The sequence below is a fragment of the Puma concolor genome, chromosome D4 (genome assembly GCF_028749965.1).
Source record: "Puma concolor isolate L17-30 chromosome D4, mPumCon1.1.hap2, whole genome shotgun sequence".
NCBI lineage: Eukaryota > Metazoa > Chordata > Mammalia > Carnivora > Felidae > Puma > Puma concolor.
Window position 1 is genome coordinate 29,764,142 of NC_141679.1, and position 19,124 is coordinate 29,783,265.

Consider the following 19,124-nt stretch of genomic DNA (forward strand, 5'->3'; position numbering starts at 1 on the left):
AAGACCACCCAGAGGAGTTGGGATGTCTATGCTGTTTTCCGATCTGGCCTGCATTGATTGTGTAGCCTGAGTCGAATAATAGAACCATGGTCACATTCAGCTGGAAGGAATTTAGGGATTGCCTCTGCTCGTTCATCAGAACTATGGACAGCTGGTTAAAGCACAATTCCTGGCCTCACTCCCAGGACTCAGTAGGTCTGGGGTGGCAGTGAAAGTTCTGCTTTTCTAGAAAACTTCCAAGACACTCCAGTGCTGCCGATCCATGAGCCCCTCTTGAGTATCATCAGCCTAGGATGACCCTATCTTAAAATGGATCGGCAAACTCTTTCCCAAGGGCCACTCGGTAAATTATTTTAGGCTTTGTAGGCTGTACACTGTGTCACAACTACTCAACTCTGCTACTGTAGCTGGAAAGAGGCCATAGGCAGACAATCTGCACGTCAATGGGTGTGTCTGTCTTCTAATAAATTTTTACAAAAACAGGAGGAGGCCCATGGACTGCAGTTTGCCGACCTCTCACCATGTGTTTGTAACAGTTTGGGTCTTGAGTTCTTCCCCACCGCTCTTTGCTTTCAGATCGCTATGATATTCCTGGTCTTATTTTTCTCCATGGCTCTAGTAAAGATGGGATGTAATCATATAAACATTCAGAAGAAAACATTCTAGATCAGGTTCAATTAGCCCCGTATCATCAGCCCTCCTATTTAAGTATGGCACCTCCATTTATTTTAATAGTCATCAAATTTATCTTTATAAATGTTCCCTCTAATTATTAGGCATCACATACAAAGATGTTAAGTGATGAGGAGGGGATCCCTTTGAATTGTAATTGAGGAACTTTCTCGGTGTCAGAAAATAAAAACCTAGAACTTTTCGTATATCAACAATGCCTCCATGAGGTAGAACAAGAAAGGATTCTTTAGCAATGTTACTAAGACAAATCAACAAAGTTTATGATGGCCTGACGTGCTGCCTACATAAAACACTGTAATAAAAAACATTCCATGAACAAAGACATAACCAACAAGTTATATTATTTTTTATTCATGTTAGAATTTCTATCAGTGTTTGAACATTAATATTTAGAGAGTTTGTACATTTTTGCCTTCCAAGGTTTAAAATGAGAACCACACTAGGTCACAAATGGTAACTAATACACATTTCACAATTGCATGAATATTTACTCCATCTCACTCTCTTAACACTGTTAAGCATTTTCTTTTCCTTGCTGTACTTTACAATGAAAAGCGTGCCCCACTCATGTCTCAGCAAAGTTCCAGACATCATGGATTCATCACATATAAATTCTTTAAAAATATACTTCTGTCAAAAGACTTGATGACTACTATGTACACTACAAAAATAAATTTTCATATAAATAAATTATATGGCATACTTTTATCTTTGTAATTGAAATGACACAAACCCATTTCTGCCAAAATTGGCAGACAATGAGACCCAGTTTGAATATTTATTTCCTTTAAACTCCTTACACTAAAACCTACCATGAGTCTTTAATGAAGATGTTATATACTCTGAACTATTTAACATTAGTAAGCACTCTATACAAATAAAAATTCTGTTCAAAAGTAAAACATAGCTGTAATAGTGTTTCCAATAGAAATAAAATCCCTGCATTTTTTGTTATAAACTGGCATGACAAATACTGTAGGAAAACATTCTTATGATACAAAATTATAAATATCAGCAAAGATTTAAAAAAAATTAAAACATCCAAATGAACAAACAAGACAGACAAAATAAAACTATTTTAAAGAGAGAGAGAGAGAGAGAGAGAGAGAGAGAAATTCTAGTTGCCTGCCAACCTCCGAGTTCTCCCTTTGCCAATGTGACTACGGGAGAAAGTTCTACACTGTGCAGAAAGCAGGGCTGTGCAAACTGTCATGCGCCACACAAGCTGGGCTCAGGAAAGGAGCGAGGAGGGCATGCCACGAGCCAGAGGGAAGCAGACCTCAGAATTTTGCATCATCTCTCTCCTGAACGCAGGACGTAAGTTTTCTGAGCAGAGCTGGCTATTAGGTGGACAGACAGTGTGGCTGACAGAGGCACCAAACAGTAGATGTGGGCCCGTCGGGGCCCCTGGCACATTAACACACACACCTGGTGGCCACAGGTGGCTTACAATTAGTATCTTACAGTTTTGTGGCAAGTTTTAGGGTCTGAGGTCACTATACTGCTCGGTACTACTGGGAGCCCATTGACTTTTGACTGAGATTTTCCGTGTAAAACAGGAGGGCACAATGGAAGCTGCCATTTTTGTGCTCCTACAGTAGCTTAGTCCGGGTATCCACTGCTTCCCCGACAGTTGCTGGTCTCTGGCTAAGAGCTGAGGAAGACCAAACCTCAAAGCAAGACAACAGAATCGATACAGAAGCAAATCTTTAAAAATAATGCCTGGTTGACAGATCTGCCTCCGTATACATTCTTCAGTGGGGTGTATGCAATTAACATCTCCCTGCTCTTCGATCAATGTCACATTGAAAGAACACTAATAAGGTTGAGAGGAGGGACACAGTTTATTTAGGAAGCGTGTACTCATAATGTTAACATTAACGCACTGAGAAGGATCCTTCTGAAGCTCTCATCCTGTAGAACTTCCGACTCCATACCACCACACTGGATGCTCACTACTTATTTTTAAAGAAGATACAAAGAGATCTAGAAAGCCCCACCAACTGTGCAATTTAGGAAGAGGGGAGTTTAAATTGTAGGAACTCAAAACATCACCTCCAGGTTTATTGTGGACCCAGAATCAACAGGTTTTTCCACTCATAGCAGGATCATTGTCTCCAAAAGATTTCCAATCTGCTCTTGAACGTTTGAGGGTGTGTGGGCGTGTGTGTGTGTGTGTGTGTGTGTGTGTGTGTGTGTGTGTGTCACGAGAGGTACAATGATGCTGCCTACTCTAGAGTAACATTCATGGCTCAGGTGAGGCTCACCACTAAGCACGTTCTAGAACTCTTTAACACCAATGAAGATGAACAGATGTTAGCTCTAAACCCTGAGGTTCCAACGTCCACTACAATGACCCACACAGCGGAGCCCATCTCCTCTGAGGCATGAACTAGGAGTGTCTGGATAGCAGCCAATGATCGTAAGAGACGCCCTGTACCTGAAGCAAGTCGGGCAGAGGGATAAGGCGACATTCAGGGCTAGCTTTCCACCAGCACCAAGCAATAAAGATATCCTGACTCTTCCAGCCTAACTAGGGCGGAGCCCACGATGGGTTATAGACAGTAAAAAGAAACAAAAAAAGAAAAAAAAAATCACAGTACAGTACATCGGGAAACCACACACGTGTTCACACGCACAGCCAAACAGAATCGCATCCAACTACACCTGGAGAAGCCACCGGGGTTAACGTACTTTCTTCATATCTGCTCATTAAACAACAAAATTATCACGCATAGCGTGTTTGAAAGTTAACAGTAACATTTCATACTACCACAGGGTTGTGATATGCAAATTTAAAATATTTTAAACAGAAACCTTTACAAAATAATCCTATTTCATAAGCAATATTTGCATAGAATTATACAGGTAAATTATACAATATTTAAGCAGCAGCAACATATGCTGAAATTTAAGACTAAGTTAAGCTTGGTTGTGGCACAGAGACCAATGTACAAATCAGGAGGGGCCCCGCTGTGGCCTCCCCACCGCCCACTCGGGGGGTAGGAGTGGAGAGAGCCCGGATCGCACTACTTTACATCGGTTCCTTCGTATATTACATATGTGTACACCTCTTAAATATTTATAGAACTATTTCACAAAATAATACAGTCGGTTACAGTAACATTGAACTGCTCTCCTGGTGCGCACATCTGTATAACTCTTAGCAGTTTTCTTCAAGCAGTTCGGGGGGGGGTTGGGGGGGCTTCCAATCTTTGGCCTCTTTGCTTCAGATTTTACTCACCCTTTGAAAGAAAAAAAAGGAAGTCAAACTAAGCAATAGGTATACGAGTCTGTATATTCAGAAAGCACAGAAGTAGGCAAACTGCTCACTGGTATTAGAACTCAGGCTGGGGGTGCTGGGTGGAGGGCATGAGAGGCTGATCTGGGGCCTGGCGACACGGATGTGTTCACTATGTAACCGACGCATCGAGCTGTTATGTGTGGCATACATATCTGCGTTGGGGCTTTATAAAGCCTGAAAACCAGGTGAAAGGTGCAGCTGTTAGCGTCTTTGTTAACTTGCACTAACCCTCAACAGGTGAGCAGCGAGGTGTGACACCCAGTTTGGGGCTCCATGGGTTCCCCGAGGATGGCAAAGCTTGGACATGGCATCCTTGCCAGGGAGATGAGAGGTCACTGGGGCTCAGTGTGGGACATACCAATGCCCAGGGGCTCCCCAAGGATGCAGCCTAAAGAACTCCCAGGGAGCTCTGCCCTCCGTGCCCCTGGGTGCCCCTCCATTGCTGCTGAGGCCCACCCACCAGCCGCACATACCTCAGTTGGAGCTCCTGCCCCGGGGCCTCTCCTCACATTCCACGTCCTGCAGCTCTATGACTTCCACCTTGGAATCCCTCCTCTCGCACCGGACGTTAAAAGGCACATGGGGGTCCTCAAACAGCCCGTGGTCAGTCTCAGAGTAGTCCCCGTAGCCCGGGCAGAGACCCCCTCGGGGGTTCCGACCGGACCCGGGCCCGGGGGCAGGCGGCGGGTGCACGGCAACAGTCACGGACGCCGAGGCCGTCACAGTGGTGATGGGCTGGCAGTAGCTGGGCGCAGAGCTACCCATGGCAGTGAATGCTGGGTGCCGAGGGTTGTTAGAACGGGCTCCCCGGGGGCCCGCACGGTCCCTATTGCTAGGGCCAGAATGCCCGTCAGTAGAAATTTCAAAAGCGTCTCTGCGCGGTCTGTAGGGGGGTGGCCGTGAGCCTTCTCTGGGGGGTTCTCTCCGGGGCTGCTGGCCTGACCGTCCTGGAGGCAGGGACTCTGAGTCCAGGTGGGGCTGCTGTCGAGGGTTTGAGGGTGGGTGATGTCTTGCTTCGGGATGGACCACCTGCAGAGGGCGAGGGCAGGTTAAAACAGGCGGGGTGCTAACCCCAGGCGGGGCATCGCCCCCCGCCACTCCCAGCCTTCCCTTCTTGGCTCCGGTTCCCGCCGGCCACCCACACACAGCTCTTCACCAAGTGCTCAGTCAGCCCCACAAACGGCTGGGAGAGGCCCCCGGGAGCCAACTGGGCCTTCCACCCACAAAAGAAAAACTTGTTCTTTTAGAACCTCCACGACGTGGCAGAGGCCTTATTTGGACCCTATGTCTAGGCTTTCTGTAGCACAGCTGGCCAGACACATACAGCTGCTGCCCATAAATGCAGGGCTGTGGTCGGAGAGCACCCGGGCTGCCCCCCTCTCGGTTTGCCACTCCACCCTGTGCGGCACAGTCAGATCCCAAGCTCGTCCTCTTTGTGAACTGCTGAGCATCTGGCTCCGGCTCGCGTAAATGCAGCACGTCAGCAGGACTGTCTATACCTATGCTGTTGAGGGCGGTAGCCATTAGGAGCATATGCCTATTTGCATTTAAATTAACAACAATTCCAAATTCAGTCCCTTCGTGGCACTAGCCACATCTCAAGTGCTCAACAGCCACATGTGGTGAGTGGCTACTATACTGGCAAGCACAGAGGGAGCGTTTCCATCATCGCAGAAAGTTCCATGGGGCAGTGCTGCTCTGTCCGGTTGTTAGGAATCTGGTTTCTGGGTCTCTATACAAAGCATGGAGCAACACAGTGGCCACATCAATCAAAAGGACCGTGACCAACTTCAAAGTCGTTCAGCTTGTACCTATTTTTAGGCTCCCGCTGAACAAAACCAGATTCACACTGCAGCTCAGCAGGCATCGTCACGGGGGGTAAGAGGAGGAAAATTTAGGTTATTTGGTTGGCCTCTCTCTCTTTCATGGAAGGGCTGCTCTGGCCTGGGACTGGAATACCCATTTCCTGGAGGGACAGCAGGAGGCCCTGAGTTGGAGCAGCACGCGCCTTAGAACCTTCCTCGGGTTTTGTGTGCTGTGCTCTAGGCCTGGGGGGCTAAGGACATCCTAGGGAGCATGGCTGCGGCTCTCAGAGCCTCCAAGAAGGGGCTCCCAGGCTGCTTATGGCTGTCCTGAATTACTGAAGGCTAAGCTTCTCTGCTCCCTCCAGCTCCTTCTGGTAAAATCTTGGACATTAATACTTGAAATAATTTTGTACCAAGGGCAATTAAAAGTAACAGAAGTGAGAGGAAAAAAAAAAATCATTCTGTTGGCAATAAAAATACCACTACATTAAAAACAAAAAGTATTATTCTAAAATGATATACGGCTTAAAAAAAAAAAAAAAAAAAAAAGCAAAGCATGCTTTACCTCTGGCCCTTAAACTCAAATTATACTTAGCCCAAACAAGACACATACCAATGCTTTTTGTAGCTACTGTTACTGGCCCCTGCCCTTTTCAATCTATATGAGAGAGAACCACACGCAACTCATGTTTTTATAGTTGGAGTCAAAGATTGGCAATTTCATAGGATTCTACCTAACCTATACTTTATTTTTAAATCCTATCTGTCTGGGATTTGCTGCATAGAGGAGGCAGGGGCTGGCCTCTAGGGTGACTTACTGTAGAGCGGGCAAACACAGGGTTTTCTGTGGCTTCCACGATCACTTGGTGGGCAGGGCCCCTGGTGCCCTGCTGGGCCTCGTAGTGCCGAAGCTCTTCGCTGATGCCCGACACTGTCGTCTGAGAACTGTACTCTGAGTCAGAGGAATCGGACCCATTGTTTGCATGACCAGGGGGCACGGCAAACCGGACCACACTGGGGGGCGGCTCGGGGGAAGGGGTGGGCAGTCGGTTCAGCCCATTGGCTGGAGACACCTATTGAAGGAGATTCCATGTTAAAAGTGTGATCATCCATTTACCTGCTGGTCACAGTTAAAGTGCAAAGCACAGTATTTGTTCAGGGGTCTCTGCACCCATCCCCCGACTGCCCCAGCCTCTCCCGCTATCCCCTCCCCCACTCTGCCACCTCGAGGACCATCAGGCCTGACAGCTGGAGCAAAAGAGCTGCCCTCTGCTTTTACACTTTGGAAAGGCAGGCTGTGACCCTCTTCCTTCGATTCAAGCCCAGATATTCATCTTGAGTGGAAAATGCTTCACTGATACCGAACTACACGACTCAGGCCGCCAGTTGGTTTAAAAAACCCAAACAAAACTAGTCCTGCATCTCCCAAACTATTAAATTGAAGAGGAAAAAAGCCATAGTTTTTCTATGAAAAACTTCATAATTATTGAAATATGTTGAAAAAGTAAACAATCGGCAATGTGGGTCTGCCTAAAGATCTAAACGAACAGTGACACAAGGAAAAACAGCATTCAGGTGGCCTGGGGACTGTCCATTACAGCCCGGCATAATTACTGACCTCGGGATACGGTCCAAAGAAGGACAGCAGGACTGGAAGCAAAACCAGTCCATTGAGAACACCCAGGATTGTTAGGATTGCCAGGACAGCAAAGAAATACCTTGAAGATAAAAGGGACACAGGAACATTCACTGTGGCAAAAGTAAGAGCAGCAAGCCTTCACGTGCCCAAATATTACACAGCGCATCAAAACCCCAAATTAACAAAACCCACACAGTTTAAAAGACTGTGGTTCAGCACGACATTAGTTTTTTTTCTCTTTTTACCTTGTGACTCTCGAGGACTACATTCCACAACCCAAAGTGTTAGTTCGTGAAGGGAAGAGAGAAAAATTAGTTTGTTAATTTGCTGAAATCTCCTGGCATGTAATGTTATTTATGAATGTGTTACACAAACACAAAAATATGGAATGTGAGCTGAATGGCTGAGCAGATTGGAAGCACAAATACAATGCAGAGGGGCCCCGTCCGTGAAAACCCAGCAGAAGCAAACAAATGAAGTGAAGGGTGTAGAATTTAAACAATTTAGCTCAGGAGGAAAAGCAGCCCACTTCTGCAGGCAGCTAATCCACTGTGAAATGCTTCAGCATCTTAGAGCAGAATCTCTAATTAAGTCTCTAGCGTATCAGGTAAGGCTTTCCCTGGGCTTTCATTAATCACAACTTTCTGCCTAGAATTCTGTGAGTTCCAGTTTTACCAAACAGCTCCAATTGCAACCTTTTTAGAACACAAGAACCAGCTTTCTGCAGAGAAAACGCTGCCCATTCTGTGTGGGGGAGGGCGGTCCACAATGAGGGGGCTGCTCTGCGGGCCAAGCTTTTGTTGAACAATTTAGCATCTCTGAATACTCTTGTTTTGCGTCAGCCAATTCAAACATAAAGGCCGCAGCACCATGAAGAAGGGGAGAGTGCGCAAGTGGCCCTGCTTTCCCACCATTGAGGGCTAAGGTCTGGGATCCTTCATGAATACCAAGGTAAACCTGTCAGCCCGGGAGAGCTGCTGGAGGACACTCCACACAGCTGGAGGGAGTGGGCTCCACGCAAACGTGCATTTCTGGAACTGAGTGTAGGGCGATTTTGCTGCAAGGAGGGGCTGCAGTGAGGGGCGGAGAGCTCAGGATGTTCTGGGAAGAGGGAGGGCAAGATATCTATCTGTTAAGGGTCCTCTTGATCATAAAACAGAACAGGCACCAAACTTTGCCATGACTATATATGTTTCGACATTAGATGAAAGGAGAGAGATTCCCTATAAAAACACAAATACCTTGCAGCTATTGTAAACACTAGAAACTTCTGAACTGCATTAGTAAAAACCAAGCCGCCAATGTCTTGCTCTAATGTAAACTGCTGGAACTTTAGGCTGAAGCATATATCAGCAGCAGGCATTAAGACATTTGCATCCCATCCATCTAACTGTAGAATAAACAGACCAATTAGATTTCTGACGGCTTAGCGTATACAATGTCTGCTCATTTAGTTGACCGCAGTGAGGGCTTTATCAGGTTAATCCATCCAGTTCTAGAAAATGGGAAGCCCTTTTAAGTGCTTGAAACAAGAACCCTGATATCTCTGGGAGAGAACAGGAAGCTATGGGTTGGATGAGAGCTGGGATTCTGCCCTCCATCGTGGTTCCCAGCTGGTTGCTCTAATTCTGGCTACGTTTCCCCTCTGTGTCTCACTTAGTGTCCCCACAGGGCTGAGTTAGATCCTCTGAGACCCCATCACACTCAGTGTTTCCCATGGTTCTGAAGTGTCATGAACTCTCTCCCCCCAGAGACTGTAAGCTACATGGAGGCCGTCGGGGTCCACATTATTCGTTGTGTAAAATGGCACTGAGGTGCTTGTAACTGCATTGTGTCGAGTGAGGAAAAACACAGAAGAAACTCTGCTTGACACAGGGGTTTTATACCATAAAGAAACATCGACTAATGCCTGAATATGTGTGTGCTAAGGAAATAAAGGAAAAGCCAAAGTGAAGTTAAGAGCTGAAAATAAAACTCAGGCCAAAACCTTGATCTAATTTAGGCATACATCTATCTACCTGGTATTGGCAAACAAGAATGTACTAATTGGCTTGTTAGGTGATTAACAGTGTGTGCAGAGAAGACTGGCAGCCTGGGTTATCACCTGGGAGCTGGCTGGAAATGCCAATCCCACTCTACACGCTCCCTGCACCCAGTGCAATCCGACCTGCATTTGCAGAGAGCCTTGGATGATTCATAAGCACTCTGTGGTGTGAGAAGTACTGGTCCACGATGCAAGAGCTATTTTACCTCTTCATTTACCCTGTACTAAACTACACACAGTAAACTCCGGCACTCCTTCAAGGAAGGCTAACTCTCTGTTGCCGAACTGCCCAACGGGTTATGGGGTATGCCACAGACCAATGGATAGATCTTTTTTCTGTAATAAGGGAACTTGGGCTGAAACTTTAAACCCTCTTCTTTTTACTTGAAAATCAAAGACCTATTACAGGCATGCACACCAAGAAAGCCTTTTTCTATTCTCTCTCCAGATTATTTGAAGCATCCCAAACAATGCAGTCATGTCTCACATTTGGTTCTGCTTTACCACGGTTCTAATTTTGGCCTTTCACTTATTGATGATTCTGGCCTTGTCCCTCCACAGAGCAGCACTGTCACATCCAAGAGTAGCTACTTTACGATGCTGTGGAGGCTCTTCAGACAAGAAAATGGTCTTTCCCTGCAGTTGTCAAGTTTTTTTCAGAAGGAAACCTTGGCCCTCCTTTTCTACCTCACAAACTCGCATTCTTCATAAATCTACCAGAAACTGCCTGCCTTGGGTTCCAAGGAGAAGTATCCAAACTAGGCCTGGATTTCAAACACATGGCACCAGAGTCACATACCCAAGACTCCCTAAATCTTAGTGAGAACTTGAATGTGAAATCTGGGCATGCCACCTTTGCTTCCTGAAAGAATAAAATGTAGGTGACAATTTCAGGTATTTTTAAGTTTTCTATAGTTTCGGAAGAGAAGTCAAGGTCAAAATTGGGCAGTTGAGGGGAACCCAGGTCAACACCGGGGTGCTGGGTGGCCCTCTGGTTTCAAGCTGTGGAGCTGTCTTTGCTGCTGGCCACAGACTCTCCGTCTCTTCTCCCCAAGATGTTCCCTAAAAGGCCTCTAAAAAAGACCTTTTCCTTATACCTCTCAGCATATCTCTGAGTTAATAAATGCAAGAGAAAGTGGAGTCACAGACTGTGGTAATCATTTCACAATGTACTGGTTGGCATATCAAAACATCATGCTGTATACCTTAGACACTACGATTCTGATTTGTCAGTTATACCTCCATCAGTCTAGGGGGAAGGAGAGTAGAGTCACAATGAAGACATGCTGCTGTCTACCGGACACACAAGGAAGTAAGCAACAGAGATCCTAACAGTGGTAACAATTCTTGAAAATAAGGATTCTCTCCCCTTCTGCTTACCTGACAATGAAATCAAACTCAGATCCTGCCAGCATGAGCACTCCCAGCAGAGTGGAGACAGCGCCGTCCAGGACAGGTGCAAACATGTGCTCCAGGGCAAGCACGGCCCTGCGGTTCTTATCACCAATGGCTGTTAGGAAGGCCTGTGCAAGGAGAAGACGTGGGGTGAGCAGATGTCCGGACTGGGCCTGGTCCATGGTCAGCTTGGTCCAACATGCTACATACAAGCTATTTTAATTGGTCTGTATGGACCTGTACGGACCTCCTCACAGCTTCCCATTTAGCTCCTGGGCTACTTAATCCGGGCTGCTCAGGTACCTAAATCTAGGCTTACGCTAAAATGACCTGTTCATGATATTGCATCATATTTGATATTGACGCAAATCTTGAACGACAAAAAAAGACAGAAAGCATATTTACTTTATTTATTTAAAAAAAATTTTTTTTTCAACGTTTATTTATTTTTGGGACAGAGAGAGACAGAGCATGAACGGAGGAGGGGCAGAGAGAGAGGGAGACACAGAATCGGAAACAGGCTCCAGGCTCCGAGCCATCAGCCCAGAGCCTGACGCGGGGCTCGAACTCATGGACCGCGAGATCGTGACCTGGCTGAAGTCGGACGCTTAACCGACTGCGCCACCCAGGCGCCCCAAGCATATTTACTTTAAATTAAAAACCAAACCAAAACTATACAAAAAGGAGCAAAATGTCCCTTTATTCACTGCTACTCCCCTTGTTTCCCACCCCCCCCCAACCTGAATGAGCACACAGCATTCACATGGGAGAGCTGTGGTGTGAGAATGACAGCATTCTTTCTGATTTTGTGGCAGGTCAAGATCTTACTTCCGAGTAGGCTTAGTTGAGGGTTGCATGCAACTGGGTGCTAAGTACGTATTTCCTCGTGGATGACGTGGCATTTCTGTTGCTGTGTTCTCTAAACACCTTGGAAGTATCACAAGAAAAATACAGGACTTGAAATTCAAGCCAATTTTGGGGCGCCTGTGTGGCTCAGTCGGTTGAGCATCTGACTTCAACTCAGGTCATGATCTCTCGGTTCGTGGGTTTGAGCCCCGTGTCGGGCTCTGTGCTGACAGCTCAGAGCCTGGAGCCTTCTTCAAGTTCTGTGTCTCCCTCTCTCTCTCTGCCCCTCACCCACTCATACTCTCTCTCTCTCTCTCAAAAATGAATAAACATTAAAAAAATTAAAAAAAAAAAAAAAGAAATTCAAGCTTATTTTAACTCCATGTGGTTATATCCCCACCTCCTTTACCTTCCTAAAGCTCTGCTAGGTCAAGAATGCTGTTGACACCAATCAGACTATTGGCTTGACAGTGTGACCCAGGACCATTTTAACGTGAGTCAGTTACTGTTATACCCTGCGTGGCCTTTCAGTGGGGCCCCAACAGAGAGGACTGAGGCTGGCACAAGTCCTTTCTTTGCCTGAAACTTAAGGGCTGCCCTGGGACATGCCGAGATGAGACAGCTCGGGCACACTGCAGGTCACAGCCCCTTAAAAATCAAGGTCTAGGGGCGCCTGGGTGGCTCAGTTGGTTAAGCGTCCGACTTCAGCTCAGGTCACGATCTCGCAGTCCGTGAGTTCGAGCCCCGCGTCGGGCTCTGTGCTGACGGCTCAGAGCCTGAAGCCTGCTTCCGATTCTGTGTCTCCCTCTCTCTCTGCCCCTCCCCCGTTCATGCTCTGTCTCTCTCTGTCTCAAAAATAAATGCACGTTAAAAAAAATTAAAAAAAAATAAAAAAAATAAATCAAGGTCTATAACACACTGGGGGCATTCCCATCCCTTGGGTAGCCTGTGGAAGAACACTAAGGTTGTTCTTCTGAGCAGATGGAGAAAGAAACGTTTACAAAAATGTGCTATGTGTGTCCATACTTTCTCTAAAGTGTATCTGCTCTTTCAGAGTGGGGCTGACTTTAGGGTCAACACAATTACCTTTCTTCTTTTGGGAGAAAAGCAACAAGATGGTTTGGAACCATGTTATTTTGTGCCATACTTGGGCCATGAGGCCACAGGGGTCAAGCAGGGTTTTATCATCTCATGTACAACTTAGGCTGTGGGAATAGCTGACAGGAACCACTGATTCCCTGAAGAGTGCTCCTCACCAACCTTATTCCATCATTTTACACACCTTGGAAGAGCAGTAACTGCCTGCTTTAAATAGATCTTCACATACAGGATCAGGTAGGAACACCATATCCTGAGTGTAGAGAGTGTCTCAGTGAAAGTGTGGGCTACCAGCACTGAGCGGGGGGTTACTGCTTGCAAAGCTGAGTTGGCTCTTGAGAGTCCTTAAATTCTTGGAATTAAATCTATACAACTGGTAGAAGCATTCCTCAATTGTTTACCCAGCACCGGTATGGACATTTATGTTCACACTACCTCACATGTGAGGCCCAGGACGCCACAACAGTTTGAAGGCTGCAATTTTCATTTTTACTGTAACAACCTGTTCTAGAATGCTCTTATTTGCATTGCTAGCTACCAAAGTTTTTTTAAAAAGGTAATTTTCATTCACAGAATAAAATGACTGGTGGATTCTTAACTCTCAAGGTTTTCTCCTTTTTGAAGAAATGATACTAAGAATTATTTACATTCTAAGCTCTAGGTTAGTGGGCTCTTCTTTTTAAAAAAAATCCCCTCTCAGTGGTGCCTGGGTGGCTCAGTCTGTTAAGCATCGGACTTCAGATCAGGTCATGATCTCATGGTTTGTGGGTTCGAGCCCTGTGTCAGGCTCTGTGCTAACAGCTCAGAGCCTGGAGCCTGCTTCCGATTCTGTGTCTCCCTCTCTCTCTCTGCCCCTTCCCTGTTCATTCTCTGTCACTGTCTCTCTCTCTCTCTCTCTCTCTCTCAAAAATAAATAAATAAACATTACATAAAAAAAAAAAACCCTCTCCCTCCTCTCAGATCAATGGAGGAAAAAAATTGGGGTAGGCTCCAAATTTAGAGAATATTGCTTCTGTATTATCAGCTGTTCCTTATACACTGAGGAAAAACAGGACAACCTCAACAAAACATTTTTTTTGAAACACAAAAGTTTACAGTCTCCAAAGTCCATAAAAATGGCCCTGAAAGACTCCTGTGGAGAAACTAAGAAGGTACACGACACAGCAGATGTGCAGATGTGCACACATATACACATGCATATGCCATGTGTTGAGCCCAAAGAAAATCAATGCTAGTGACTGAGAAAGCAAGGCCAAAAGGACTTTGACCCAAGCTCAATGCTAGGTTTCCTAGGTAGGGCATTCCAAACATGAGTATTTACTCAGTCAGCAACTATTTATTGAGCACCTATCAATAACCCCAAGGATGAGGGTGTAATAAGTGCGAGTGTGCACAGAACTCACACACTGCTAGGAGGCTTTTGAATCATTTTCTGAGAAATATACACTATTGGTTTGCCTCTCGGATTAAAGACCCTGACGTTTAACTTCCTCCAACAAACCATTCACGGGACTAGGCACAGAATGAGAGAGTGGGGAGAAATGCCATTGAGAACAACCCCAGTTCTCTTACTTTCTGCTTTCATGAATTTGGAGGCCGGGATGTTGAAGGAACTGGGTGGGCTTACCTGGGAGAAGGAGTTCCTCTGCCTTATCGGCCCCAGGGTATCTCCTTGGCTGCTGACCTGCCTCACCCTCAGTCACGCCATCCCTGCCAGGCCTATGAGTGTGGTCTCACTTTACCCATGTATATTCGTGTGTGTGTGCGTGTGTGCGCGCGCGCACACACACACACACACACTCTCAGCATGGAACTTAGGAACCAAGGTGACAACTTATGGACCTGACACTAAGGGCACCAAATAAGCAGAATCCTTCCTGGCCCACGCTGACCCGGCCCAGTATTCTTTCACCTTCCGTGCCCTTCTCCTTAGAGGGCCTCCCCCCTTCCCAGTGGGGAAGGACACCGCCTAGATTTCAGCCTGTCCCAGCACAGGACTGCCTGTGCTCTGAAGCCTTTTCACTAGGACATGTCATTATGTGTGTTCCTTGACACTGGAGAAAATGGAAAGGTTTCCAACTTGGGAGACTACGAGAGTGAGAGGAAACACGCTGCCTCTTCATAAAGTTCTCAGTGAAGAGGTCCACCATACCAGAGCAACGTGAACGGTGAACTCCACTCCGATGCCCACGGAAGCGATCAGGATGACCACAGGCACAGCACTCAACTTGATTCCAATGAGGCCCATCATTCCAAAGAGCTCGACCGTCATCAAAGCCAGGACCGTCACCTTCAGGAAGATGCACAGCATGAGTGGATGGGCACACACACGCACACTGGAGGTGCTGAAGACAAAGGAGGGAAGGGCTCGCTGCAGGTGGGGCATGGACAAACACCCGGGACCCAGACAGAAGGCAGGCGCTGACTTGCTTTAACTTGGACACCTGCCTTTACTTTCTAATTCACCGTGTCCCTGCTGACAAGGGAGATTTTGGGACAGTTTTGGGACAGCTGCTTTGGGACATCAGCTTGTACAAGGAGTACATAGAGGCAACGCTTAGTATTCTACCAAGAATTGTTTTTCCAACACACCTGCTCTAGAAAACGAAAAAAAAATGACAATTATTCCATTTGAGGCATATAAGAATTACACAAACATGGACTCGTCACTAGCTACAAATCTAATACAGTTTAAAACAGGGTATTTCATTCTGTTTTGATCTTAATCATCAGAAAGTGTCCTTCCAAACTTATAACAGAGTTGAAACGTTAGTGTTTTGGGTTTCTGTACCCTGCATCCTAAAGAAAGCAGACAGGATGGGTGAAAAAAAGTTCTTTTACGCAAAGGCAGCCTTGCTTTTGTTTGGAGAGCCCATGGGTTAAGAGAGGATGGCTAGGGAAAAAGAGGACCTTCTGGTCAGCTGACATGGGTCAGGTTACAGGCGCCTTCACTTTGAAGAAATGAGGAGAGAGGCGGGTGGACACAGCAGACAGTTAAATCCAAGGAAAAGCTTTTATTTGCCTTCCATCTGCCTTGTAAAAATTTGCGCAGAGATGGAAAGAAAATCTGTGAGGTAGACACTGGAGTTTCTTGAGTCAAAGGGGAGAAAATCCAAATAAAATGGTAAACTTTCCCCGGGCGGAAGACAAGGAGTGAATGGTCTTTCCTTGTTGGGGGTGGGGCAGTGGACAGTGGTGGCGGGGGTGGGGAGCAAGTACGATAAAAGTTTCCTTTGCTTTCTTTTAGTAAGCTAATGAAAGATGGACAACATCAATTGCTTAAGTACCATGAAAACCCCTGCAGACTAAACATTTACCTTTTAACATACCTGCTGCACAGACTTATGGTACAGAAACCAGTCCTGGTCTCTGTTTTTATAATTTTGGCATTTTGAAGTCTATACCACAGTTCATGGAATTTAAACACTGCCATGATTTTATTAGACTCTCTATGAAACTTACTTCAAATCTGAGAGTATTATACTTGGAAGAAGGATGCCAAAAAATCGGTCAGCAATACTAGTTCATCATTATCCTTCAATGTTTGAAACACATACCACCCACAAAACCATCTCAAAACCCATTTTACCTCTGTACCCCTGGTCCTAATTTCTCTAATTACTCCCCCTCCCCTGTTTTAGAAGAATCTTCTCTATGTTAGGTCTGGGATATAGTCACAAAAAGGCCCTTTAAGTAAAAAAAAAAAAAAAAAAAAAGATTAAAAAAATTTAATTACATTTGTATTTAATAAATGCTCAGAGTGTTTGTGTTTAATAAATGCTAGAAGCTGTTATAGAACATGTGTTTAAAAACTCCCCTATCTTTACATGGAAAGTTTAAAGTTGTAGGAGAAGGGACACAAGATGAAGGCCATTAAAGGCTCTACCACCTAACCACGAACCTTGCCACCTCCAGCAGAATAAATATAGTAAGAATGATGCAATCTATACCCTCCTCCAGAGGCCCAGACATAAACACAACTTCCCGGCTGCAGCAAGAGCTAGGCTGAAAGGAATCCGACTTCCCCAAAAACCCTCCGAATGAACTCACAATGATCCCGGCCGTCCAGGGGTTCAGGAGGAAGACGGCGCACACGAGGAACGTGCAGGCCAGCACCACGCTGATGGATAGCAGGAGCCAGTGGCGGAGGCCGATGTACTGCTCCCAGAAGAGGAAGGGGTAGCCGTTGGGGTAGCTGGAGAGCCCCAGGCTCGTGTAGTTGTTGCAGATGGTTCTGACCTTCTCGATTGCTTCTACGAAGTCTGAGGTGTCCCGCAAGCCGTTGAGGTAGAAAGGGAACTGAGCGTATTCAATGGGCTCTGCTGCTGGGACTGGACAGACAAGACAGGGGGAAGGGGCTGTGGCTGAAGGCTCTGGTCAACAGGCACGCCCCAGGCATGGAAGAGACGTGGCAAACCCTGCTGGCGGCCATCCCCAGATCTGTATCCTGCATTCTCCGCCACGACAACGAACTGTGCAACAGAGTCCCTCGCTGCACTTCTCCCCTAACGAGCTACCGAGCGCAGTCTTCGGGCCTTTACAGTTTTAATCTTTGGTTCAAAAAGGTTTTAATAATCAACATTTGATTTTTTTTTTTTTTTTTTAATTTGCTTGGGGAGAAGAGGAGCCCAGGATCTGTGTATTTATTTAACCTTTGATTTTAATCTTCTAGAAGCAGTCACTTTTGTAAGAATTCAATGGCAGGAGCATTTTTTTTGTTCAACTGACACAAGAGAAAATACGAAGTTCAAACTGTTTTACTCAATCACTTATGAGAACAAAATAACTCGAAAGTCATGCTTTACTGAGAAAAACGCTTAACTTTCTTATCCTTTTAGTGATCTAACACACTTAAACCTTCCATGCTTCTTTTTTAATGCAATGCTAAGTCTTCAGCAGCAGGGGAAGAAATCCTCACACAACAAGCATTTAGTTACTGCCGTTGTGTGTTCCAGACCCTTTGGGGTCATTCAGTTGACTTGCTAAACATGATTTGCCCTATTATAATCTCAACTATAAATTTTCATTAACACAAGCCTTGGCTGCTTGCCACAAGGCTCTGGGGTTTAGATACAGAGAAGCACAACCCGCTTCCTCTCCAGCCATGTCTGCAAAGGGACCAGTCTTCTTTGTCACATCCTCCCTCGGCCTCATATCCAAGGTATAAGCTACTAACGCCTCTAAACATAAATGCAAATTAAATCCGTATGGGACCACCTCTCCAGGTCGCGGCTGAGAGAGGAAAGGAAGAGGATGCTGCTGTGTACAGAACTATTCTGCTCCAGTTTCAACAGATTTGACAGAATACAGGTGCTTGGTGGCTTATAGGAATGACCCAACTTGCCAAAAATCCCTTCAACGCCAGAGTTGACAAAGTAAAGATAAACATATAATCCCCAGCGATAAAACTCTGCAATAGTAAAATACCACTCAACCTGGAGGCGTCCCCAGCTTTCACATGGAACAGCTGGCATTAAAGAGAGCTGCCTGGTGGACATCCTAGAGTGCAAGTTACAAACGGAGGTTAGGGGCTCTCACTTCCCAACGTGACAGAGCACGGGTTGTATCCCATTACACATCCTCATGTGTCTCCCAGAGTTTTAAACTCAAAGAAATATATTGTTCTGTTTACACTTTTGAACCCTGGGTAGCGTCAGCAGATGAGGGCCATGACAGAGCTTGGGAGAGCAGGGTAAGGCCCTTTGCCGGCGGGCCCCACTGGAGGGCTACTTACTTCTGAGCCTGGTTTCCGGCATGTAATCAGCTTTGTCGTGCACCCACTCAGGACGGTGAGGCCGGATGTTGGCCTGGGAGGCGGCATAAGCCACGGGGTCATTGCTGACCCAGGCGGTCAGATAGATGTAGAAAGCACTGGGGTTGATGATGCCGTCTGCATCCACCAGGCGCCGTTTGGTCAACTGCGAAACGGGAAGAACAGGGGTCCTTCAGAATGGGGCTGGAGGTAAACATACTCCTCCCTGGAGGGGTGGGGGGAGCAGAACCCTGTCCCAGCATTTGCAATAATGACTAGAATGCCCCTTCTTTGAACATGTAGAAAATCCCATCAGAGCACCTTTGCTTTCTTTCAAAACGCACTTATCAGAGGGTGCAGTAATCGGTGTGTTTATAACACACACACAGTTCTGCAGATGGTCCAGGAATTGACTGAACCAATTAAATCTGAATGCTAAAAGACTGTCTGCAGCCAAGGCAGAGAATGAACAATCTGGAGAAACATATTTATAGGAGGGGAAGGGGAAAAAAAACCTGGCAAGAATCCCCATACACGTCTGTGTGCAG

The 19,124-nt window shown here is 46.1% G+C and overlaps 1 protein-coding gene across 5 annotated transcripts in view; it reads right to left on the reverse strand.

Annotated features, from left to right (window-relative positions):
* Positions 1 to 1,017: 1,017 nt before the first annotated feature.
* The window catches only part of PTCH1 (patched 1), a 72,181-nt gene continuing 54,074 nt past the window's right edge, over positions 1,018 to 19,124 (reverse strand). For all 5 annotated transcript variants that reach the window (XM_086685166.1, XM_086685165.1, XM_086685164.1 and 2 more), the window contains 8 exons: positions 18,559 to 18,742; positions 16,875 to 17,155; positions 14,977 to 15,114; positions 10,866 to 11,008; positions 7,421 to 7,520; positions 6,621 to 6,875; positions 4,471 to 5,026; positions 1,018 to 3,938 (listed from right to left, as the gene is read on the reverse strand). In XM_086685166.1, the coding sequence (XP_086541292.1) occupies positions 4,472 to 5,026; positions 6,621 to 6,875; positions 7,421 to 7,520; positions 10,866 to 11,008; positions 14,977 to 15,114; positions 16,875 to 17,155; positions 18,559 to 18,742 (1,656 nt within the window). In that variant the 3' untranslated portion in view covers positions 1,018 to 3,938; position 4,471. The remainder of the gene's footprint in view (positions 3,939 to 4,470; positions 5,027 to 6,620; positions 6,876 to 7,420; positions 7,521 to 10,865; positions 11,009 to 14,976; positions 15,115 to 16,874; positions 17,156 to 18,558; positions 18,743 to 19,124) is intronic.